The sequence below is a fragment of the Austrofundulus limnaeus genome, unplaced genomic scaffold (genome assembly GCF_001266775.1).
Source record: "Austrofundulus limnaeus strain Quisiro unplaced genomic scaffold, Austrofundulus_limnaeus-1.0 Scaffold113, whole genome shotgun sequence".
Classification (NCBI taxonomy): Eukaryota; Metazoa; Chordata; class Actinopteri; order Cyprinodontiformes; family Rivulidae; genus Austrofundulus; species Austrofundulus limnaeus.
This window is the reverse complement of record NW_013952515.1, coordinates 612,309-629,054: the sequence shown is the minus strand read 5'-3', so window position 1 is coordinate 629,054 and position 16,746 is coordinate 612,309. Positions and strand designations below refer to the sequence as shown.

The 16,746-nt window shown below is 51.3% G+C and overlaps 1 protein-coding gene and 1 pseudogene across 1 annotated transcript; both read left to right on the top strand.

Annotated features, from left to right (window-relative positions):
- The first annotated feature begins 10,497 nt into the window (after positions 1 to 10,497).
- LOC106521617 (thymidylate kinase pseudogene) lies at positions 10,498 to 11,354 on the top strand (annotated as a pseudogene).
- Positions 11,355 to 11,393: 39 nt separating this feature from the next.
- On the top strand, positions 11,394 to 12,320 carry LOC106521616 (serine/threonine-protein kinase ssn3-like). The gene has a single exon (XM_014014262.1). The coding sequence runs from the start codon at positions 11,394 to 11,396 to the stop codon at positions 12,318 to 12,320; it is 927 nt and encodes a 308-aa protein (XP_013869716.1).
- Positions 12,321 to 16,746: the final 4,426 nt, after the last annotated feature.

Below are 16,746 nucleotides of genomic sequence, written 5' to 3'. Positions count from 1 at the left end.
TGTGTGTGTGTGTGTGTGTGTGTGTGTGTGTGTGTGTGTGTGTGTGTGTGTGTGTGTGTGTGTGTAAAACCGGTTTTTTTCTTCTACACTATTAAAACGACGACGATCCGCTTACGGTTCGCGTGTATAATTAACGCGAGTTAAAAAAACATGCCATCGTATGTTACCCACGCCGATTTCGCCCCTTTGTACGCGAGCAACGACGGACCCGCGTCGAGAAAAAATCACCGCGTCCTCGTACATTCGCACACGGACGAACCAAATGCGCTCACGGACACGAGATCAACAGACCCGGATTGGTTTCTAACAAAAGGCTGTACAATTCGCGCGCCAAAACTCAACGAACATAAAGCGCTCTGGGAAGAATACAACGAGAGAGAGACCCCGATGCTGCGAGTAACAGACGTCGGTTGGCAACTTCACGACAGCTGTATGTTTTATGTATCCGAGCCCGCGTTGTGCATGATTTCGGAAGGTGAGCGCTACGAAACGGACGAGTTTGTATCCGTCGGAAATGTGGTGAACGTACACGTGCACAAGGGCGAGGTTTCAAAAATCGGCCTCCTGTATTCTAAAACGGACGAACGTAAAGTTACCGGGGACAACCGCTCGCTAGGCGTGGTGTTGGTGGACGAAAGAAACGTGGTACACTATCCCGATTACGAGATCGAGGAGTCGTTTGTGACGGTGAATGTACAACCGCGGCACAAACGATACACGATCGGGATGGTGAGCTGCATCGCGGGATACCAACGGTGTTTTTTGCGGTAGAACGCATTCTGTATTACTTACTACATGTTTTAATTTTAAACACCAATACTAGTGCCGTCAACGCAAGAAGACTATGGCATCCGCCGGGAAAACCAGCGTAGCAACGCGGGGCTCCAATATGAATTTATTAACGACCGATTTTCCCGAATTTGTAAAAGATTTGATCAACCGTAAACTTTGGTGGGGCACTATCACGCCAAAAATTCTGATTGAGGCTTTTGGCGGAAACCGCGATGGGAACACTTTGTTTGCGTGCGGTGAACACCGCGTCGACCCGGGTTACTTATTCTCCGTATACGTGATAACAGCGCCAAAGGGTATCCTGAAGGAAACTCGTGTGTTTGTAAGCGCCGGGCGTTATATGGTTTACATTACCGTTGAAATCGACGAGATGATTACCGATGAGACACACGATCTTGGCGCGAGCCTCACTAAAGATAAACTTTTTGAGTTTATAAACAAAACCTTTACCTGTGAGGGGTGCGTACCGATATCGAACGATGGCGACTACGATTTTGACAGAAAAACCTCAGCGTGGCATTTTATCGAGCAATTGTCGCCGCACTGCTCTTCTTTATCACAACTGATATGGGAGACTCCGTTTGCTTTGCGCAGGACCGAGTCTGATTTATGCGGCGCGGAGGCGCGCGCCTTGACAGTGGCCACCGTACAGGGTGTTCTACACACCGCGCAGGGGCGCGGTGTAAGGACACCCGTGGCTTTAGTCTACGATAAAAACGAAGATTTTCCCGGCTATCTTTTTAGCTTCGTGACTCGTTTAGGGATGTGGCGAGCGGTTGTTTTTAACAGGTTTGGATTTCAGGTTCTAAAATACGTCAAGGGAGCCCACGTCGACCGCCCCGACTACAAAGCTTACAGATTCATCACCGTCGACAGCGACGACGAAGACGATGTCGTCGGCATGACCGACGACGAAGAGTCCTCCGTTATACCCGGCGGTAAACTTTGTATAAACGCGTTATTGAAACGTATGACCATCAATGACGCACCGGTGGCGTACATCCTTGACCCAAATGTCTTCAGAGAATGATGCGTAGTTGTTGTTTGTTGTTGTATTTGTTGTTTTTTTCCTGTCAAAAAATAATAATAAAAAAAACATACAAAGACAAAAGAATTGTAGTAGACTTGTATTTATTTACACACACGCAAGCAAGCTTGTACACATTTTACATTAGATAGGTTTATATCAATCAAACTGTACAAAAAAAAAGAACCACAACACACACACACACTCGCTTGTATAATTATTATAATACACCGAAAATTTTCTTAGATCTGTCGTGGTGACGCGCACACCAGTCTGTCAGTGAAACATCGAGTAGTGACTCGAACTCGCCCGGTATGCTTTTCAATATCACATCGTTTGTCATCTGTGCAATTTCCAAAGGCGTGAATTTATCCTTCTCGGGCGGGTCATCATTCACGGCCTCGCGTATGCTAGCCAAATCATGACCGTATATCATGGTAATTTTAAGACTTCCGGTTATCAAACCTACGGCGTCCGAAGGACTTTCAACAATCAAGTTGATACTCGGCGACCTCGAATCCACGACCGCAAAGGCGTCTGTGCCCGAACAAAGCGTGTCGTACAACCCCGCAAAGCGTCCAAACAGATCGTATGGTATGATGTAGAAGTTGGAGTCTGTCGGGGGGAAACTCGTGCAGTCGGCTTGGTACCCGGGTCCCAAGTGGTGTTCCCACATGCGAGTCAACTGATTTAAACCCGGCAACATATTGTCACCCACGGAGCATAGAGCTTCGATTATGTTACGCGCGGCCCGGTGAATATGATCGCCGTTTGGGGTCGCTCCGCTGGCGGGTAAGCACGGATGGTTATCCACGGGACACAGAGGAATAAAAAAGACCGGTCCGACGTCGTCGTTTCTTTCAACGACCATCGCGACGCCCGTGTTGCACTTGACACACGCGTATTTGATTTTCTCGCTCCCGCCGTCCATTATCGCGTCAAGGCTTTTTCGCACGTTTCTGATTTCCCACATGCCGCACATCATGGCAAACCCGAGTAGGTTCGACGTGGCCACTTGAGCCCGTTTGTCGTGTACGCAGAGCGTGCGCGTATAAGGCACCGTGTCGGTTCCCGCTATCTGGAGCGCGGAGATACCCGGTTTGTTGATTTTCCATTGCGACGACATCTTGGACACGTCGTGTGTTATATCTCGCGTCATACCCGCGTTCAACGCGGCGTACTTGATGGGCACGCGCTCGCAAGTTTCTCGCTTGTACGCGGTTAGCGACAACTCGTCCACCGTGAACAATGCGCTGCTGGCGTCGCATATTATGTCGGACAAATTCACCGAAATCACAACCGACGCGTTTGCCGCAACGTCGTTTGTGATTACGCGCGATAACACATAAGTTTTTTGCGCGAAAGGCATGACTCGGTTTGGACTTTAAACACCACACACGCAAGCAAACTTATGATGACAACACGTTAGTATTTTTGTCACGAAGCGATCCACATGTTTTCGCTCGCGCACCGACCAAACCGGCGCGTTTTTCCGTCGTCGTACATGTATACAAACACGTCGCGTCCGCGAACGTTGTTCGCGCACATGTCTCTGTAGAACTCCCGACAGCCCGCGCAGTGGTACGCAATCGCTCGCTGTTGTTTTCCAAGCGCGGTCTCTTGTCGCGGTCTCAGCCACTCTTTTTGCGTCACGTCGGCAATCCAGCGTTCTATGACATCGGGATCTTCGCACGAATACGGCAGTATCCGTAACACGGTCCTGGGTATAAACGACGGCGGAGACGGTAGAGACGCGGGATCGACGAGTTGCAACATGAGCACGGCGCGATAAACGAGGCTCGCCGCATTCACAACGTCTCTTTCGTGTAAGGCGCTCGTGGCGACGGACAACGTGGTCGTGGGAGCTTCTCCGAACCCGGAGTCTCGCAGCAACCTTAGCGGAACGGTTATTCGCGCGCCGTCGCCATCCCCGAATCGAACGGCGCCTACCGTTACGAGCTTTTCTAATACGCGGCCCAATTCTGCCGTCGTCGTCTCGTACACGGATTTCGGTTCGAGGCGCATGTCGCGCGTCACGGCCATTCTGCACGCGGATAGCTTCGCGCCGGACAGTCGCGTGATGTGTTCGGTATTGTATTTGATGGCGAGCATCTCGTCCGGGCCGCACGCGGGCACCATGTGTTCGGGACACGTGTTCATTAGGGCCAGGAATGCGGATTTAGCGTTCTTGAGACGATCTCTAATGGATTTAGCAGACGCTCTCAGTTTACGCCAGCACGATTCCACGCACGCGTCGCTTTTCGCGTTGGCGCTGTACATTTGACGCGGAAGACTCATGTCGATCAAACAGTGCGCCACGAGTTTACCGGCCGCGTTTACCAGCGCGCGATCGACGTGATGCGCAATCAGTACGCGCGAGTTCGAATAGCACTTGTTCTCGTTTTGATACGGATGTTCTATGACGGGCGCCGCCTCGTACGGGTAAGGCACGGGCTCCTGCTTTGTTTCGCACACCATGGAACCGCCGAACATGGCCGTGAGGCAACCCGACATGGCGTTCAGCGCCAACGGGTATCGCTGTATGGCAGCCTGACTCGGGTTGCACTTGTAGAACTCGCAACACTCCACGGGCTTCGCCGACAGGCCCGTGATCGCCTGAAGCCGCGTTTTCTCGATTTCTACGAACGTGGTCTTGACGTTGGCGTTGCCCGCTTTCAGTCTCTCCAGCGTCTGCTTCGCGAAACGCTTGTTCTTTGCCGACTTGATCAGCGTATCCCARGAGAAAAAGCCGGCGCTCATTTTCGAGGCGATGAGTTCAGACGCCAGTTCGACGAGCGCRTCTCTGAGCACGCCGGCGTCGCGACACGCCATGTGATTCAAGCAATATTTCTCGTCCTTGTACAGCGTCCGGACAAACACGGGTTCGTCGTCCGGCGACGCGACCAGCTTGACGGAAACGGCGCGGTACCCGGCGTCGAGCTCTACCGTTGTCACGTTCGACACGCGGTGGACTGACACGTCGTCCGTGGCGCGCTCGCTCGTTCTGAGCCACGCGCCCGACGCGTCGAAAGAGGGTGTCTTGTTGAAATACAACACGAGGTCGTCTCTGGACAACGCGTGCCAAGGAGCCGTGTCGAAGCACGTAGAGTCGCCCGATTTCAACCTGACGCAGTCTCCGCGCATCACGCADGCTATAAACATCTGCGTCACGGCCGAGTCGCACGGCGACCGCATCCTCTTGAACGCGGCCAGACCTCTGACCTTGACTGAAACGGTGCTTATTTCGCCGCCGGTCGCGTCGACCGTGTGCGTCAAAGCGAGGTACGTTTTCTTTGCGACGTGACAGTACACCGAGCAGCTGTTTTCGTACTCGAGTTTGACCCGTCGGTCTTTGACAAACGCGTCGGTCACGTTCAGGAACTCCGCTCCTCCGTCGCGACGAGGCGATCTGGCCAAATACACGGGATATCCCTGATCGGTAAGCCGCCCGGACGGGTCTCTGATCAGTTTCTCGTGGCGATTGTGCGGACCTATCACGTACATTCGTTCCAGCACGTCGTTGACGAGTTCCGCGTGCACGTAGTTCAAGAAACCCGGAACCTCGTCGCCCGCTGACTTAAACTTACTCCGTATCGCGTCGCGAACCCGCTCGGCGAAAGCGCGAAGGTCCGTCTCGACGTCGTCGGAGGAAGAAGACAGCTCGTTGCCCCTGTGCTCGCTAGAGACGTCGTCTTCGACGTCGCCGTCCGGACTGTAGCCCGCCGACACCATAACGCTGTCCGTGTCGCCGTAGATGACGGGACATTCGTGTCGGTAAAACGAGGACACGCACCTGTTCACCACCGCGATCTGCCTTCGTCCGTGGCCCGATATCAACGGGCCGCACGGATGGGGAGCGGTGCCGTAGAACGCGTTGGCCAGCACTTTACATTCGCCCTCCTGGAGCTTGTAGTATACGCGCGCGCTGGGCGCGATGTCCGGAGACTTGAGCTTGCGTTTAAACTCTGCGCGCTGGTTCAAATAGTACTCCACGGACGACGCGAACACGCCGGGCGCCCTGCGAAACGAACGCGCGTCGTCGTCGTATTTGAGGATCAGCGACGCGTACTCGAAACCCTCCACGTCCCAGCGGTAGCACACCCAGCCGTCGAGGTTGTGAGGAAACGCGCTGGGCGGCCAGGGTATGGTGGTTTCCGGCGAAATGTTGAGCGCGCACATGATCGAGGGGTACATGCTGGCGAAGTCGAACGACAGCTCGAGTCCCATCCCGGGCCCGGAGTAGTGCAGTCCCGTCAGAGGGTTGCACACTGCCCCCCCTATCCACGACACCGGGTCGTAGTTTTCGCTTCCCGACGATGACGGTTTCACGCGCGTTTTTTCGTCGGTCCCAACGGGTCCTGCCCACACGCGGCGCGTGTCCAACGCGAACTTGAGCTGTGGCATTTGGACCGAGTGGATGCTCTGAACGAACCCGCCAAACACGTCGCCTCGGCCGTGCACGATAACGTCGATGTTGAGCGTGGTCCTGCATCTGTGGAAGAGAGCCGACACGGGGTTCAGCGCTTTGGCTATSCGCGCGCACAACTGCGAGTCCACCAAGTTGTAGACGAGCACGGCAAACAGCTCCTTACCCCCGCTCTTTATCATCGCGTCCATCTTGTCGTAGCTCACGTCGGCGACCTTGTATAGCTTATTGTTCTGCTTGGCGGGGCGTCCGTGCAGCGCCCTGTGGCGCGCTACGACAAACGGCGCCACGTCGTTTAGTTTCATGCTGGTGCACGCGTAGTTGATGTCTTTGGTACCGGCCACACGGTAAAGGTCGATCACGTTCATGCCGCAGCCGTTCATCTTAAAGTGCCCCAGCTTGGCCTTGTTTTTATTGAAGTCGCGCACGCGGTTGTACAGCGCCATCGCGTTACGCGACGACGACGGACCCAGCGCGGCCACGTCTTTGATCATCGCCTTGTACATTTCGATGTGGCGCACGCTTTCGAATTGGAAGACGGGTCCCACGTTGGGATCGGACGATAGATCCCGCGCGATAAAAAGACCGTTCCACAAACGCAGCAGCTCGTCGCAGTCCTTCCTACCGACGTCGCGACCGTACGCGTTCTTGTTATAAAAGTGCACGCGCTGGTGCAGCACCCTGATGTCGAAATCCGCGTTGTAGACGTACAGCAGCTCCACGCAGTGCTTGTGCAGTACCTTGATTGTGTTCAACAACAGGTCGTACTCGCTGGAGCACGCGAATATTTTCACGCGCGTCACGTCTTCTATACCCACGTTCCGCGCCAGTTCGCTATCGGGCGCGGGATATTTGTCCGTTTTGGCCTTGTTGTACAGGACAATCAGTTGCTTTCTGTGCGTATCCTTGTTGACTTTTAACATGTGCGTGTTCAGCACAACGACGGACACGCACGTGATTTCGTGCTGYTGGCCGGGTAAATCGGGAGTCAACGTCGGGATCGTGACGCGCGGGACATTCGTCGCGGTCTTTCGGCCATTGCTCTTGTTTAGCTCTTCGACCTGCTTCGTCCTGAACAGTATCAACTCGGATACGGTTTTCTCCGTGCAGTACGGAAACGCGTACCGGAACGATTCGCACATCAGCGATGGGGTCCTGTACGCGTCGTCGAAAACCGTTTCGATGTCCAAACAGGCCGCCTTGTAGAAATACGGCGCGTGCTCCGCGTCGAACATCTCCGCGTGCCGCTCCGACGCGTCGTGGTCGTACGTCAGATCGGCCGGGGTCAACGCGTTGTTGTTGGCGCCTCCTCGAGCAGTAGTGATCTTTTTGAGATCGACAAAATACGTTCGCCCAAACATAACGTCCGAACACAACGCGGGGGTGTTGCCGTCCCTCGCGACGTAATAGCCCCTGTCTGGGCAAAAATCGCCAAACGTCAACGCTCCCTTCACCGTCTTCATGTACCTGGTCGCGTTCTTGATAGACTGCAGAGGCACGAGAACCGCTTCCGCGGAACGCTTGGTGTCCTGATGTTCCAGCTTGACAAACGCCGGCTCCGCCGCGAAGTACGCTTGCCACTTTTTGCGAATCGACAACCAGCCTTCGTCATCGTCGTCGCGTGTCAGCTCCAAGTCGAAACCAACAACGGGCCTTAAGCCGTTGACCTTAATGCTGACGGTACTGTAAACACTAGGGGTCCCGGTGGGCGAGTGTATGACGTTCGAGAAAACCGTTCGAGAAAACCGTGTTTGGGGGCGCGCACGTGTACCAATGTTCCGCTCCTGTATATTACGGGGGCGCTGTTGTTCACAAGCTGGGCGCGGATGCTCCGCCGTCCGCGCACAACGAGAATCACGTCAAGGAGTCAAAGGTCGGTCCGCGCGGAACGTTTCACGGAGCCAGGTTGTGTGTCTATTCACTACAGTACAGCGGTGTACCGGTGGGAAACCTATCGTCATTTTGCACATCGAGAACCGTGTACCACCAAGATAAAATTCTCCTCAGACACGACAAGAACGATCGCGAGAGCGTTTCGCGACTTGAGCCCGATTGGGAGTGGCTCGACGCGGTCGATGTCTTCAACACTATCAGAGACAACAACGTGTTTACACCCGACATGTTGAAATTAGACTACGCTCTGACCATGGTCTGTCTGAACCAACTATACCACGGAATTTTAGACTACTCGCCTCGCGTGGACGGAGACGCGGCGTTGGCGCTACGCACGGGACAACGACCTCCGCTCGTTGTTGTCCGCGCCGCAACAAAGGAGGAGGATCAACAAAAACGCAAGCGGTCTAAGGATCAGCAACCGCGCGTCGATGACGTTAAACGAACACGTTTCTATTGAAGTTTTTTTTTAAAAAAAACTGTATTTATTTTTTCCGCTATATATACACTGTATCAGTATTTTTAGCGGTTCTTTTTTTTGCTCCATTGGCTGGGAGATGTTGTGTGTGTATGTTTTGATTGTTTTATAATAAAAATACACAAACGTATCACATGTGTGATTTGAGAGAGTTTTATTGAAACTGTACAACAACAATAACATTATTGCAGCGGTTACACGCAACATCACGCACGGTTCAAGAAATATATATATATATACATTATTGTGAAAAGATTTGTGTTCAAAACATTTTCAGTTCACACACACACATATTATTATATACATTTCGTTGCAACAACTGTTAAACAAGCGCGTTCGTTCTTATAAACAACACAAATATTGAAACATTTTATTCAGCAGCATGCGCACAACGCGTGTAGGTCTGCGCGTCGCCGCTGGTTACAATCGAGGAGGCACGCTTTAGTCGTTTCTTGGTCATGATTATATACAATATAGCCGTGGTTGTGCAGTATAGGTGTCCGACGGCGGTGCACGCGTTGAGTATTGTCGGCATACGGCAGTTGAAGTGAAAGTTAAAATACACAGCGGATGTTAGCCACGGTAACCAACAGATAATAAACGATGCAAACGCCACGATGGGTAACAATTTAGCCGCCCTGAAAGACCTTGCGTTGGCCTGTGTGTTGTTGTTTATGTGAACACGTATAACGCGTACAATCGTGAGGTTACAATAAACCATAAGGCACGTGGGAATAACAAAATACAAAAATACACGAGCCCAAAACATGGCGTGTTTCAAGCCCCCTCGGGCCACGCTTGTGCACATAAAGAGTTCGCGAGTCACACGGACCGTTGTCCAGGTCGACACGTCGAACGCGGCCGTGGCTATAGGCAGAATGGCCAAGACCGCGGTCGGACAGTAGGTCTTCATTCTATCGAAGAGTCCCTCCTCGCATCTTGTGGTTGTTGTTCTCAACGATCTCCAGAACCAACCGTCGCGTCGATGCGTGACGATTATGTATCGCTCGACGCTCACAAAGGTCAACAAGATCACGCTGTATTGAAAACAGAACTGGGGGGGGATACATAAGATATAATCAGCGTTATATGCGGAGGAGAAAAAAATTATCTAATTTTAAATGTATATTTATTTTAAATTTTTTTAAAAAATATAATCCTCACCGTTGTGACACCTTTCAGTAGCGCACATAGACCGCGTCCTGCGACCCATCCATACGCGGGTATTGTTTGAAACATCCACACGGGCATAATGAATAATAGGACCACGTTACATACTCCGATTAGACAGAAGCACCTGTCTATGTTAGATAAACGGCGCCACGATTTATTGATGTAAAAAAGCATCAACGTATTGAGTATAATTCCCACGCCGGCAACTGTGCAGTGCACCGCGAGCATAGAGAACAGCGTCGTTGGATACGGCGCGTGACACCCCCGCGGGTATTTGAAAACCCGGCTGGTGTTGTTGTAGCTCGAGGAGATGTTAATGCTGGTGTTCATGGTGTCGGTTTTAGCGGTGTCGTTCGCTCTGGTTCGTTTATATGTATGTTTGTGATTATAGTACCCGACCGACCGTGTTTGTATGTTTATGATTATAATTCCCGACCGACCGTGTCAATAAACAAATCATTACCGATACTAGTTATATCTTTTACGACACGAGTACCGCGCGCATACAAAAAAAAACACCCAATAGAGCGACCAACAACGCGTGTTTGATAGCGTAATTAAGTGGCGCGCGGTTGTTTATCCGACCGACCGTACTTAGACATAACTCAACTTGAATTTTTTTTTAATTATAAACACGTATATATATATTAAAAAAAAGTAGCGCAAAGAACGGAGGTATATCGGTTGCGTTCGCGATTCGCAAAAAAAATGTGCTCGACCACTAATAAACGGGGCGCGTTGATTGTTCTGGAAGGAACGGACCGGGTTGGAAAAACAACTCAATGTCAGAAACTGATAGATGCACTTAAAAAGAACGGGCTTCGCGTCGAAGCCTTGCAATTTCCAGACAGGAACACACCGGTGGGTCAACTGATCGACGCGTACCTGCAAAAGACAACGGATCTGAGCGATCGCGCTGTACATTTGTTATTTTCCGCCAATCGCTGGGAATCGGCGCCCCTAATACGGAGCAAACTGCAGAGCGGCACCACGCTCGTCGTGGATAGATACGCGTTCTCGGGCGTTGCTTTTACTAGCGCTAAACCCGGGTTCTCGATGGACTGGTGCATGAAACCCGACGTCGGGTTACCAAAACCAGATCTCGTTGTTCTTCTACAACTAACTCCCGACGAGGCGGCGACGCGGTCTTGTTTTGGAACGGAACGATACGAAACTCGGCAGTTTCAAACGTCGGTTCAACAACAATTCCTTCGTCTGATGCGCGAGGACCCGTCGACGAATTGGACAACGATTGAAGCGTCGAGACGCGTTGAGGACATTCACATCGATGTTGTGAATCGCGCATTTGCGGCCATCGACGCGGCGGAGACGACGCCTCTGGGAGACTTGTGGTGTGATAATTAAAAAAAAGCATCTCAAATATAAATAGCACTACCGTGTACGTGTGGCCGGTGTCGTGTGCGTGTGTTTTTTTTAATATAAAAAACAAACATCATTTAATCTCGACCGAGTGCGTATAAAAAAATGTGAACGGGATGGGGGGGTTGGCTACATATATGTGAGGAAAAAAGGGAGGGAATGACTAACTATACACATTTCACTCAAGCGCGCTGCTGCTACTATTGCGTGAGAGGTATTTCGTTATGGAGGACTTCATCGTCAGCCCGACGAAACTTGGAGCGGGTTCGTACGGAGACGTGTACAAAGTCCGCTCAAAAGCGAACCCCGAAAACGTATTCGCGATGAAGGTGTTTAGGCCAAGCGTGCGCTTGGGGTCCTCGCACGGCCTTTTGGATTCGACCGTACGAGAGCTGTCGTGTTTATTCGCGCTTCGAGGTCACCCGCATATCGTGCAGATGAACCAAGTGTTGTTCTATAAGGAAGATGTAGCGGTGTTGATGGGCTATTATCCGTACACGTTGTTTAATGTTATCACACAACGTTCCCCCGCGCCGACGTCGATCGTAGCGCGAATCTCACTTCAGATAGCCGAAGCGCTCGCGTACATGCACGACCTGAACTGGATACACCGAGACCTGACAGCCAGCAACGTGATGCTAACCGAAGATCTGACCGTGAAGGTCGGCGACATGGGACTTTCGCGTAACGTAGCAGACTGGATGTCGGGAGAAACCGTTACGGCGCCCTATAGAGCACCGGAGCTGTTTACGTGCGACGACGCTACGAAATCGTACACGAACGCGATAGACATGTGGAGCCTGGGTGTGCTCATCGCCGAGTTGCTGGAGCACAGAGTCTGGTTGTTTAGAAACAAAAGAGCGGGTCGGATCGTGTACACCACGTCTGAGATTTTACAACAAGTCTTCGAACCGGAAGAGTACAAAAAGACGGGAAAGAAACCCGCCGTGTTCAACATCGAAGGTGTGCTGTCGCGTGTGATCCAGAAGGAGACCGCTATAAAGGATGTTGTGTTTCAACTACTGACAGTGGACCCCGGTGACAGATTGACGGCGCGGGGATTTCTAGCACAGAAAAGGTGGCGCTCATTAAGCAAGACCGTAACGCCCGACGAAATCAATGTCATAACAACAGAGATTCATAATGTATAAAAAAAACAATAAACACACATTTACATTGGTTTTTTTCCTGTCTTTATTCATAAAAGCATAATGTTGTTATATTCATAAAAGTATATAATGTTGTTATGCCACACACACACACACACACACACACACACACACACACACACACACACACACACACACACACACACACACACACACACACACACACACACACACACACACACACACACACACACACACACACACACAGATTATAAGTTGCGATGAATACAACGAAAAGGTCCTATTATTTCATTACACATACATACAATTGAGTATCACATCTCACGTTTCTATCATATCGCATTTATAAAAAGTTAGTTTATCCTATGACATACATAAAAATTGTAGCGTAAATCTATATAGTTCATGTTAAGATGAATATTAAAAAGTTTATTATACACGACATAAACACATGATGAGTTGATATTGTCGGCTTCCACGCTCCGTTGGTAGTATTTTTCTCCAACATCCGCGCCATCTCTTCAATCTCAGCGAGAACTGGGGGGGGGGGAGAGCAACAACATAAAGTTACAGTACACGTATACGGATGGGAAAAGAACAAAAAAAAAGATTACAATTTACCATCTTCGATATCGTATGGGCTCAAGTCGACCCTCGTGTCGATGGGTTCCAATTGATCGAGTATCGGAACGTACGGCCTGAGGCTAACGGGTTCGCTCGTGTCGCTGCTACAGTCCATACCAGGAAGCGATTGCGTGTCGTACAAGAAGTACTCTCGCGTGTCTCCGTTGCATCCCGTAAACGTCTCATTGTTTACCAGAACGCAGTTGGGATCGAGCAGTTGATTTGTTACATTCCACACTCTGGTAAAGCCCGTTTTGTCCAGTCTATAGATATTAAGGGTGTTTATCAGCGGAATCGAGACGTCGGGTGTTTGCGCCGAATACATCAAAGCTTCGGCGGCGTTCCCGTTGTGCGTCGCCTTCTTCTTCTTTTGTCGCATCACGAGCACAAAAGAGACTCCTCCGATACAGTAGTTGCCGGCGTCCGTACACGAGGGGTATCGAATTGTAACAGCGTAGCCCTCCTGGCTTTTGCGCGTTTTGTACGGAAGATCTCCGGCCCGCCTGGGTCTACCGTTGTGAAAAAACATGTCGTTGGGATTTGTTAAAAACCCAACCAGTTCCACGCTGTCCCCGAGATAGCCGAATATTGGTTTCGGGTATCTTCTTGCTCCGGCGTGATCGCACGAACCGGTCGCGCACAACCCCGTGTGAAACATGCATCCAAGCACGAGGATCGCGTAAATCGAAACGCTAACATCCATGGTCGCGACTGAAAAGCTCGATAGAGAAAGGCTTCTTTGCCGTTATATAGCCACTCGCCCTCCCTTCGTATATCGAGAGGCGAGGTCGTATCACGCGCTCTATCCACACAACATTGGCTACCGTGCTGGTCGGGGACACCTCCTCCCGTTTAATACAAAAAAAAGGAACATTGTGTTCTGGGTGAGTCACGCGCTTACATAATCAACATCTCTGGTCGGTCGGTTAGAAGGACCCGGCGAAAACCGGATGATTATTTAATATACAAAAAAAAAAGGCGCGTGGGGACATTGTGTTCTGAATCGCGCGAGTCACGCGCTTACATAAACAACATCTCTGGTCGGTCGGTTAGAAGGACCCGGCGAAAACCGGATGATTATTTAATATACAAAAAAAAAAGGCGCGTGGGGACATTGTGTTCTGAATCGCGCGAGTCACGCGCTTACATAAACAACATCTCTGGTCGGTCGGTTAGAAGAACCCGGAGAAAGTCGGACGCTTACGTACTCACAATACGGGTCGAATATAGATCAACACATTACAGTTGCGTTGTTGTTGTTTTCCTTTATTTTTTTAATTTAAGTACATACAATGCATACAAGTCTAATAATTTACAAATGTGAAAAAAAATACTTGGAAAATGTTTTTATGTATATTTCAGCAACATAAACATACAGACGTTTTATATATAAAAATTTATAAAAACTCTACCGGGCTCCCATTTTTGAAAAATCAATCTCAGCGTAGATCAATTCGTCGTCGCTCGAATGACCTGTATTTTCGTCGGCGTGATTATTGTTTGCGGTCGCGTGTATATTAAATGCGGACGCTTGTCCACGCGACGAGGGTTCGTACAGGTACCCCGATTCTTGGCGCGTGTGACCTATTGCGGGACTTGTTGTGCGAGTGGGACGTTGCGGCGGCACGGGAGCCTCCCGTTGATTCATATATTCGTTTGCGGGTGTTTTACCGTACGTGTGATGCGGCGAAATGCGCAGCCGTTCTATGTGCCGGGCTAAAGCGCTGCCGTTCCCCGCGTCGCGCGGGCTTAGGTCGGGTCGCGGACTCGCGCTCGAGTTTTGTATAGCACCCGTTTCACGGTTCGGACCTACGCGTCGTCCGTTGTGATCTGCAACATTCACCGCGCTGTAATTGCTTTCGGCCCCGAGGCAACTTCGCGGATATTCGTCATCCTGATTCGCGCAATGCGCGACGATATCCTCGATGCTGTTAAATGCCCTTTGCTTTTTACCGGTCATCAACACGTAGCAGCGTCCGCGGGCGTTCTCCGTCGCGCGTATCGTGTATTCCGTGATGCAATAAACCTCGCGTACAAACAGCGTGTAAACCGACGGGTCGATGGTATCAATCAACACGCAGTGACCGGGCTTATCGTACGCGAACATGTAGGCTCGTACGACGCTTGAGTTCTTTAGCGAGACACGAGAGTAATAATATTTTTTAACGGATTCTCGAAGAGTTGTACTGTCGAACTCGATCGTGCTCGTCGCGAACCGCGGTTCGATTATACAATGTATAACGAGCGCGTCTAGCGTGGCGAACGGCGCCTGTAATTGAGGCTCGTCCGTCGTCAGGACCCACGAGTTGTCGGGTAATCTCCGCGCCGCATATTTCACGAGAAATCGAGTCGAATCTCCGGAGCCTACTACAAATAACGTTTTTAAGTCGTCGTCGTCTTTCGACGCGGAAAAGAGCACGCAAGAGCCCGGGGGTTTGCTCTTTAAATATTCTTTTACTAGTCTCTGACTCGGGTAACCTTTCGCGTTCTCGTATGCGCACAGCTTATGTTCTCCGAGCCGTATTGTCTTTGTCTCCAAGTTGAGACGTACGGCCAAGCGGCGTCCGTGTCCGTTGTTCATGGCGTGCGATAGATAATAAGGGGGAAAAAAAGATTGTGTTTTGCGTTTGTCCTCGCGAATGAAATACGTACCGATGTTCGCGGTCGCGTCGCGCGCCAATTGTTTAGTACATAGAAAACAACATTGCCAGTCGAACTAAAAACCTAGCCACCCAGCTGTGCGAGATCTCGGACGCGAGTTGCAGTTCGAGCCGTTCCTGTTCGACCAACCATTCGGCGTCGAGGCACCGGACGGATTCTTTGAGCGCGGCCGTACCGTAACCCCGCATCGTAAAGTCGAAATATACACGATACAGGGGTTCGAGTAGCGCTAGCAGCGCGCTTCCCGTCTTTATTTCGTGACAACAAACGCCTCGCTCGTCCGATTCGGGGGCGGCTTGTTCGTCGGCTTGTCGTCGTCGTCTTTGGTGGGATCCCGGGGTGGTGGCCAGCGGGTACGTCGCGTAGACGTTATAGAAACGCGAACCCTCACCGTCAAAAGAGCGCGTCGCGTCTCCGCACACGCGAATAAACGTCTCGTACGCGCGACACGCTGCGCTTATGATATTTGCGCACGAAGTAGGGTCCGAGGTCCAAAGTTGTCCAGCGCGGCGCATGTTCTGAGCTCGGATATTACGCAGTTTGTAATCTTCGCGCGTATCGTCCACCAGCACCAATCTACCGTCCGTGAGCAACCAGAACGCGTTGATGCGCCCCCCGTCCGGATAAGTCATATCGTGGCCCACGACGTCGTCGCTCATCAGGCGCCGGTTTAGATGCACAAGATCTTTCGTTTCCGAGCCGCGGTTCGCGAATCGCGTCGGTTTCAAACCGCACACGCCCGAAAACAACCAACAATACCTAAAGTGAATCTTAGTGGGCAACACGCACTCGTGTACGGTAATCCACGACGGATACTGCAGGTCGCGCGCGTCGTGACATTTATCGCGCGCGCTCGCGATGCACGCGGGCCCGAGCAACGAGACGGGTTCGTTGTCGAGCCACGACAACGAACCCGCCCGCATCGCGTACCCGCGAGGACTTTCGCTCGAGCGAGCCGATATCGATTGGCTGCTCGAGGCGAACACCGACGATCCCGTATCAAACAACTCGTCCGTGCCGATAGCGTGGAGCGCGGACTGCGTGAGGCTCAGGGTATCCAAATACGACAGAGATAAAGCCCGAGAACGCGAGGAACGCGAACGGATCGGCGAATACAATCGTCTGGTCACGGACCGCGCGGCGCAGGCCGACTTGATCAAAA